The following is a 9,214-nucleotide window of genomic DNA, read 5'->3' on the forward strand; positions in this document are numbered from 1 at the left end:
ATTTGCTAGATAAAAGAGTAAGGTTCTTAGGCATCAATCTGTATAGATTAGTCTAATCTGTTGCTGTTGGAAACCTTGTTTCCAGCAATAAATAGACAATAGTTTCAAATTACCTGCAACAAGGTTAAACTATGGGCAATATATGTTTGAGACAAGAAGAAAAGCAAGATAGAACTCACACACTCCCAATATAATTTTTACTTTTACCAGATATGAATTAAGATTCCAGTTTCTCTAAAAACTGTTCCTAATTGATTTGGCTCCATTCAGATTACTTTATTTGTAAATTTTCCCTTTAGTGTTTTTGAATGCAAGATAAACTAGAAGTTCAGTTAGTAATGTTATTTCCTGAATCCAACAAAGCATGAATAATTAACATTTAAGCACTGAAAAAAAGTTTGATATTTTCACACTAATACGAGATTTTCCAGATGCCAACTCAAATCATACCAAATCTTAGGGATTACATAAAAGTAAAGGCAATGAGACAATGAAGTTAAAGACACAAAACGGCAAATACCTGTGGTTTGATGCAGGCTTTCCAGTAATATTTTTCAGAAATTAAAGAAATGGCTTTTATTTAAACTCTTATACCTCAACCTTTCATCCAAAATATCAACTAGGGACTGAAGTAAAACCTTTGAAGTAAAACCTTTTATTACTATGAGACTACATAAAATTAAGCTTTTTCTGTCACTCCTTTTCTCAAACTTACCTTTCATTCTGTAGAACTGAAGGTATCATGCATACAAGCACTGAGAAAGGAAAAGCAATACTTGGTTTGTTCATGACATAACAGATATGATATAACCTTGCAAAGTCCTGAACTCCATTGTGAACCACATACTTACACTGTTTTCCTACCTCATGGCCATAAAGAGATGTTTGTTGGTTTGGTTTTGTTGTTCTTTTTTGTTTGGTTGTTTTTTGGCATATGGCTCTCCTCATGCATATTGACTCTAGGCCAAATATCAAATATGAAGCTAATTAGCTTTCAGATATTTTTTGATATAAAAAGGAATTCAACACCATAAAATCAATGGCAGTGATCTGTAGATTTAGTCTGGTCCCAACTGGTTTGATCCTGTGAAGTGCTGTATTCTGCCATTACATAGTAACAGGCCAACTTTTTAACTAGTAACTTACACTGACAAGAGAGGAGACACCCCAGATGTAGTATTACACAGACAAATATCCTAAAGTTATTAAAATACTACATTTAAAAAGATTGTAATTTTCAGCTTCTTTTGACCAAACAATTGCTCAAACTGAACAGTCAGTTAAATACCAGCCCTTTCATGTGAGATATGTTTTTCTAAAACTGATGTTCTATATGAAAATTATCATACTCTGTATAAATAACCTATTGAAACTCCAATGTAATGCACAGTGTGCTTCAGGTAGCAAAATCTATTTTGTATATTGTGTATTTTAGAGTTTAAACAGTCTTTCTTAAAACCACACAGAGTTTTTTAAGTTGCCTTCAGTTAAGCTGAAGTAATGCATACTAGCTGAAAATCTTCTGCAACCAAGGGTTTGGATTTTTTTAAACTGAAAAAATATCTAATATTTTCTGAAAACACAGAATATTTGTATTTACAAAAATATAAATAGGAAAATTTCACTTGTTCCACAGAGAGTAGATTAGAACAACACTTGAAGTATTTACAGTTTATTTGAGTGAAAATTATGATAAAGCTTTCAAATCTGGGGATAAAATCATTATTAAGATATCATCATTACTTAGTTACAAAAACTCCAATAATTCTTCATGTTCTACTGTAGTACCACAACAACAAACCATCCTTCTTTCTACTCTAGCAGGCTGGAAGTGAAAGTATTTTTCACCATCAGAAACTGAGATTCTCTGTGTGATCTTTTCAGCTTTGCACGACGGTTCTGGAACCAGATCTAAAAGTGAAAGACAAGGCATGCTTTTCAGAAATACAGCACTGTAAATAGAATAAGCTTTGAAACAAAAACATTCTCAGAACTTTACTGTATTTTGTGTAATGCCAGGAGCTGGGAAGTTCTATAAAACTTTTAAATCTGCAGATGATGGCATGTAGCTACCTGCAATAATTTTGACACCACAGACAAAAATAATGCCTCCAACTTAGCTGGAAAGTGAGGGCCACCCTCATTACAATTAGTACAAAAAAACCCCAGTATTAATTCAGTGGTGCAGAATCAGACCCTGGAAGATCCTGAGCATCTGGATTTCACACAGAAGTCTTACAGTGTTACTTATTCACCTGCTTAATAGCGGCATCAAGCTTCCCATCAACCCCAAAATAATACTTGCACCAAGAACTTAACACCAAGGTGTGGCCCACATTCTAATACTTCTGGTATTATCCTTATCACATTGGACTACTTATGAAAAAAAATTAAAATCCCTGAGTAGATTCTGCTTTTGGCCAGGTGATGACTTAAGACTCAAACATTGGTTTAATATATCTATGCTCTACCCTGTCTCACAAAATACTTGGACATTCATACAAATTATTTCACTAATTGTTTCAAATTTGTTTTTCAAGTATGGGGTGACAAATATGATACAAATGCAAGTTTAAAATGTGGAAGCAAATGATCAAGTTCTGCACATGATAACTACAGATTAACAGAGCAGATGTCATGGAAATATTATAATGATAACTAACACATCGATGCTGTGGAGGAAGGTTTTAGATTTCAGAAGGAATTCAGTGGCTTCCATTTCATAAATCATTGAATACATATCGTGTATAAATAAACTTTGTTTTAAATTGAGATTGTAATAACAGCTACTGCTGTCTAATTAATTATTTATATAACCATACAGTAAAGATATATGGAATTATAGAAAAGTTCAAAGACATTTTTAATTACCTGGATCCTGTCTTCATCTAAATCTAATTTGTGAGCTAGCTCTTCTCTAATGTCAATGCCAGGATAGGAGTTCATTTTAAAAACATTTTCCAAGACGTCAATCTGAGGGGATTAAAGCACACTTGTTGAATAGTTATAGTAAGACAGAATATAAATACAAACAAACAGTTCAGTTTGTTAAATAAGGGATTTTGGAACAGTGTTTGCACAATTCTGATTCCATACATAAACTCAGGTCAGATCAAATTAACATTACTGTTGATTTACAGTAGCTCCTGACTGGATTTCTCTCTGTGGAGGTGTCTCACACTGAATTAGTCAGATACTACAGACGTCTACCAACATTTCATGAAGCTACATCATTACTCTCTAATAAACACTGAGAAAATCCCTACCTGGTTTCTAGTGAATGCAGTTCTTGGTCTTCTACCCCTGTACCAGCTCAGTTCCCGTTTGAAAGATAGCCTATCAGTGACTGAAAAGTATTTTTCACACTTCAAAACTTTGTCTTCTTGCACTGTATTACTGTTAGCACAAAACAACGGATTTTCATAGCAAACAGCAGGAATTTGAAGGTGGGGATCACTGTCATCATCTAAAACTAGAAAACGCAAGGAAATTATATTCAGTTTACTGGCTTTCAATAGAAACATGAATCTATGTACATTTTTAAAGAGGTAAAAAATAAAGAGGTCACAAAACAGACTGCTAACTTACCTAAGGTTGTGCATGCATCCATCCATGGTCTGTGAGGCTTCACAGATGGAATGCCATCTTTTTTCTGCTCCAGTCCCAAAATGCTTTCAATGGAAAACGAGGGCTGTGTGGTTTCAGGCACTTTGCGAAGGTTCTGAGAGGCCGATGCATCAGCAACACACAGCGATTTGCTCGCCATGCTTTCACCCTCAGCCGGCATAGCATGGAGAGTGCACTTGCATCTCTCTGCAAGTCCTCCTTATAGCTATGTTGACAAGGGGGTTGGATTTGCAACGTCATTAATTAAAATCTTTTATTAGAAAGTTTTAGCATGTCAATGAAAACTCTCCCACCAAGAGGCACGAGGAGTTAATTGTTTATTTGTTTGCAAGTAATTAGCAACTAATGGTGACACTAGGGGGGCCACCAAGAGGGACAAAAAGTGTTATCTCTTCTAACCAGAACATCGACTTAACTTTCTCAAAAGAAGCTGTGCACAAGTATAGTACTTCTCTTTTATTTGAAATCATTAATGTATAAAATCAGTTTTTTAAAAAACTTTATACTCTAATAGACTCCACTTACCTGAACATAGCAGCATGATAGGAAACCAGTCAAGTAATAAGTAATCTCATTTAAGTGAATTTCCTTCCAAGGAAATTTAAAAAATAATCTCTTAATGCTATTAGGGTAATCCCGATGAAAATGCCTCAGCTTTTTCATATGCATATGTAATGGTGAACGTGGTCAATAAAACAACAATAGCTTTTGGCATAAGGCACTGTGCAGTGGGTTGGCAATGTTGTCAAAGCTCAGTGTAATTGCCTTCCAAGTGTCTGGATTAGTTAACAGGAACAGTTGCACCAAGTATTTTAAATAATTCATGCATTCATTTTTCTTATTAAAATAACTTTGTTGAAGCTTTTTAAAAACACATCATATGTGAAATTTAGTGATAATTCTTTACAACATAAACCCAAAATTTTAAATAATAGAAGCAGTACTGTCAGATTAACTGGTTTACAAACATCCTTTTACTAGGATATTCCTCCTTTCTTATAGGTTCATAACCAATAGAAATCATTTAAATCCTACAGAGCAAACATTTTAAATGACCAAAAATCATGAGTAGCGGGGAGAAAGGTGGCCAAGGTTTTATAGTGATGTTCAAAGTTTGAAAACTTTAAGTTCTGATGTCATTTATGATAAAGAAAGTGCCAACTACAACATTTTTATATTTAAGATCACCTGTCAGCCACCCAGCAGTTTACACACCTAATGTTTAAAACCAGATTTGGTTCAGGATAAGAAAAGGAGGAATCTGTAGAGAAGTTATTTTGGACAACATTTTGTCTGATAAAGTAAAAATAAAAGCAATATTTTAATTTTAGGATGCAAAAATTAACTCCATTTTTTATTAGTAGCACATGATATAGGAGTATATGAGCTCATAGGACTGTGTGGATTAAGAAGAAAAATCAGGCACTCTGTTTTTATTGTTTTAATGCTTTCTCAGTGTAGCCTATTCAGTGTAATCAGTCTCATTCACATGGCTAACAACTAATATTAAGGAAATAAACAGTAACATTCCAAGACTAATTTTTCAGAATAGACAAAAGGAGGAAAATTGGTAAGGAATCAGCGCAGTCTAGAACTGGCAATACTGTACAGAGTAGGAGGGAGATTTTAGAGAGAAAAACACAATCTATATGTGGCTTCGTATCAGAAAGATAATTTATGTTGACTTACAGGACTGACACTGTGTTGTGCAACGGGATTGATGTCAAACCGAACTATCAAAAAGAGAGGAAATTCCAGAAGGGATCTTGCAAGGATACCTTATCAGCACATATCAATGGATCTTGAAGTGGCAACAAAGTAGCTGAATGAGCCCTGCAAGTTAAGCTCCTACCACAGCCTCAGCAACCACAAAATGCAGACATACAAGAAAAGCCATAAGGACCTAGATATGAAACCAGTGCTAGATGGAATACCTGGTGAGCTAGAGGTCAGTGGGAAGCAGGGTTAAGCAAGGGCCTTACAGCCCCTTATGTTTCAGTACAGCTATTCCCAACAAGGCAACCTATGACTTTCACAAAGAGACCAGGCTCTTTTTCTTGACTGCAGGCAGGTATTTTGTTTATTCAGACAGAACACCAGATCCACACGTTTCTACAGAGACGATGTAAAGCCTCCTATACTGCAGTACTTGGTAGATCAGTTTTCTCCCTCTACAGCCTCTACACAGAACACCAGCTTTTATAAAAGATTCAAACCCCTCCCCCCCACGGAACAAATTAAGTCCAAAAGAAAACAATACATCTCCTTCTGTACTGAGCTTGGAGCTGCTTAACAATTTCTCTGTTTCAAAGAGGAGAAAAGCATGATCACTGATAGAGAGACAGCCTCCTGAATCCAGAAACTCGTGTAGACTTTAATAATATGACCCCCCCCTTACTTGCTCAATGTTGAATTGAATCAGATCTTGCAACTGCAATGCAGGCACTGCAACAATCTCAGTTTTAAACATAGTTCATGGCTGCAACTGCATATAAGAACAAAAAATATCAATTCAGAAGCTCACAAGATAGAAACTTACATTATATTTTGAGAAATTCAGTGCAAGTGAAGCACTGTATATCTAACAGACCTTTATAATGCTAATACAGCTCCACAGAAATGTTTATAAAAATTTTGCAAGATAAATTATTCTGAAGATAAAACAGAAATTCCATCATATTCCTGGGTGTGTCCAAGGTTAGGTCGGATAGGGCTTTGGGCAACCTAATCCAGTGAAAAAATCCCCAAAGTAGGGGTTGAAACTAGAAAATCTTTGAAGGGCTCTTCCAATCCAAACCACCATGGGATTCTAAAACAACATGTACATAGAGATAAATCTACTGTAAAGACTGCCTGAAGGTCAAGCATTCAAACATTACTAGATTTCTATGAGTAGAAACTTGCTTAGTTGTAGAAAAAGTTATTTTTTACCAAGATAAACTGTCAACAAACCTTTCAGTAAGAAACAAGGATGAAAGTGTATTTTCCACAGGGCAGAAAATTTTATCTCCAGTAAAACCTGGTGGTTAAGAACCAGATTAAAGTTTTAGGAATTCCTACTGAAATTAAGTGTAAATAGACATTGAGGATTCACTCAAAAATTATGATGCCATTATTTTGGTCCATTAGAAATGATCAGTACTTCCCCTGCAACCCATATGAAATCACCTATGGAGTTTTAGGTAAATACTGTGGTAGGGGCAATTAGAGCAACACAACAAACTTTAACTTGAAAATCCTAAGTAATTAATTATAGAAGAAATCACTGCGCCTTGGATATGCAAATCCAATCCTCTTACAGCATCACATACTTGATAAGACAGCAAACTAATCTCCCTTTCAGATTTTGGACCACTGTTTTTTAGCCCAAGGACAGTAGAGTTCATCTGTTCAGTAGAAGATGAAGCTCTTGTTCTTTAGAGATGTAAACTCTCTAAGGAGTCTGCTTACAACAGCTGAAGAGACCACACCAGAAGTTCTTGGTGGCTTTGGTCCTAATGGACCTTTTTAGTCCCTAATGCTTAAAGCTGCTACCTTTTGCTATTTTCACTCACTGCTACTCCACTGCCACACCACCTTTCACAACAGTCTGTGCACTATTTTTAGCTTTTAAGAAAGTTAGAAATGGTATATATAAAATCTTCCCTGATTACTTATCACACTGAAAAAAAATTGCCCTTAATCTCACCTTTCCCATAGCTTCTTTGCCCAACTGCACCAGTATTTTACCCCCTCAGGTATTCTGCTGCATGCAGTTTCCTTTCAAATGTGTATTGAACTTGAATAACTAAGATTATAGACAAGGTTACCTCAAAACTCAAAAGTCTGGAGTATTTTTCTGCAAGAATACCTCAAAACTGTTAACACTAATTTTTGCAAGTCATGAATAAAAGCAGTTAGCTTTTTCTTGGCTGAAGTAAAAGCTATTTTGAGCCAAGGAGATTAAGTTAAAACAGATAAATTCAAGGTAAATCCAAGGGTGACACTAGGAATGATCTGAGAAACACTGTGTTAGACACTGCATATCATGCAAATAAGGCCTACCTGATCCAGGTATCTTCTGTCACCCTCCAGCAGAGGCAATATGTTCTCTCCATTAGGGGACACATCTGGAATCCTCTAAAGACCTGCTCACTGCCCTTCATCCTGTTTACATAATACAGTGTTAGATTCCCACATTTTTAAGGCAGAGAACATTTCTTACAGAGGATGACTATAAATCTTAGTCACAAGTTAACTGATCTTAATACCAGAAGGCCACGTACATAGATGTAGGTCACGAACCAATGTTTGTGTTCAGTCACACAATAATTACAGATACAAGGCTTAGTCTTTAAACTACCTTGCACGATAACTCTGTGTTACCTTCATATGATAAGGAAAGCAAGATGCAGTATGACTTGCTAAAGCTAGGTGAGTCACCAGCTGGGCTGGTAAAAAAACCTAACCAAGTTGCAACTCTGAAATTTCTCACCGCTCCCTACAAAATAACCTAAAGCAAACAAAAAAATCTTAAATTTTTGTAATTTATTGTAGATTAGTACCAGCCTTTTCCTCTATCTTTAAAGGTAAAAAATCCATCAGATGTTACATAAAGAAAGGTCTCCATAGCAAGACTACACAGTAGTTAATGATTTGCTCTGCTGGATGACTTCATGTACTTTCTACTTTGTTTTTATACCATGTTCATCTATTCACAAAAGGGCAAATGCGTTTTTAAAATAAAACAAAAGAAAGCAGTGCAAAGTGATCTGATTCAATTTGAGGGAGCCCTCACAGTAGTTTCAAGCGCTAAAACTTGGCTACCAAGCTACAGCACAAAGCTTATCCAGCCTAAGAAAGTAAGGGGTCCATTAGAGCTGATTATAATCTTGTTTCAGGAGAAAAACTGTGGTCAGCAATCTTTTTTTAAAAAAAAAAAAAAAAAAAAATAAAAAAAAAATACATAAAAAGGAACATCAGGCCCTCAGCTGAAACGATCACTTAGTAATATAAATTAGTGAGTAGATATAAGTAGAAATACTTTATTGATAAAAGGAGACTTCTCAAAGGGGTGCTCCAGGTACCATCAAAACAGTGGAAAGGACGCTTCCAAGGTGAGAGGGACACAAGAGCTTCAGTCCCACTGTAGTGTTGCCCCCAAGATAATTGTCTCTTCTGAGAAGAGAGTACCCGCCAGAACAAAGACAACAGGGCCAGGGGGACATCCTGAATTGTAACACAGAGCATGGGACTGCAAACTCAAAAACCAACCAAAAAACTTGCTTTCTTTTTCCCATCAACTTCGCTTGACAACCACTCACGGTCCCGCCACACAGGCACCACAGCGGGGAAACTCCGCTTTCTCTCTCCGCTCCCCACTCACCTCTCCGCACCGGGGCAGCCCGACGCAGGAGGTGACGGGTACGCTCCCCAGCAGCGGGAGCCTCTCCTCCTCGTTCCTTGTGTTACGAACAGGGAGCAGGAGGGAGCGGCGGCCCAGGACACGCTGAGCTGAACCCACCTGAGGTGAGGGGAGGGTGAGGGGAGGGTGAGGGGAGGGTGAGGGGAGGGTGAGGGGAGGGTGAGGGGAGGTGCGGCTGAGGAG

The 9,214-nt window shown here is 36.8% G+C and overlaps 1 protein-coding gene across 3 annotated transcripts; it reads right to left on the minus strand.

Annotated features, from left to right (window-relative positions):
- Positions 1-1,683: 1,683 nt before the first annotated feature.
- On the minus strand, positions 1,684-9,170 carry HESX1 (HESX homeobox 1). 3 transcript variants are annotated; one of them, XM_030458223.1, is made up of 6 exons: positions 8,993-9,170; positions 7,672-7,773; positions 3,589-3,832; positions 3,267-3,472; positions 2,872-2,973; positions 1,684-1,911 (listed from the first exon to the last, which is right to left on the minus strand). In XM_030458223.1, exons 3-6 carry the CDS (start codon positions 3,785-3,787, stop codon positions 1,813-1,815), a joined length of 606 nt encoding a protein of 201 aa, XP_030314083.1. In that variant the 5' UTR covers positions 3,788-3,832; positions 7,672-7,773; positions 8,993-9,170; the 3' UTR covers positions 1,684-1,812. The 3 variants fall into 3 exon arrangements, with proteins under 3 accessions (XP_030314083.1, XP_030314082.1, XP_030314084.1); XM_030458222.1 differs by having other exon boundaries at positions 9,131-9,160; XM_030458224.1 differs by lacking the exons at positions 7,672-7,773; positions 8,993-9,170 and having other exon boundaries at positions 3,589-3,998.
- Between the last annotated feature and the right edge of the window lie 44 nt (positions 9,171-9,214).

The sequence above is a fragment of the Calypte anna genome, chromosome 12 (genome assembly GCF_003957555.1).
Source record: "Calypte anna isolate BGI_N300 chromosome 12, bCalAnn1_v1.p, whole genome shotgun sequence".
In the NCBI taxonomy this organism is placed as follows: domain Eukaryota; kingdom Metazoa; phylum Chordata; class Aves; order Apodiformes; family Trochilidae; genus Calypte; species Calypte anna.

Coding starts and splice junctions, on each gene's coding strand:
- HESX1 (XM_030458223.1), bottom strand. CDS start 3,787: ATGCCGGCTGAGGGTGAAAGCATGGCGAGCAAATCGCTGTGTGTTGCT. Junction 2,974..3,266: donor CTGCATTCACTAGAAACCAG/GTAGGGATTTTC, acceptor TAATCCCCTCAG/ATTGACGTCTTGGAAAATGT. Junction 1,912..2,871: donor TAGATGAAGACAGGATCCAG/GTAATTAAAAAT, acceptor TTTCACTTTTAG/ATCTGGTTCCAGAACCGTCG.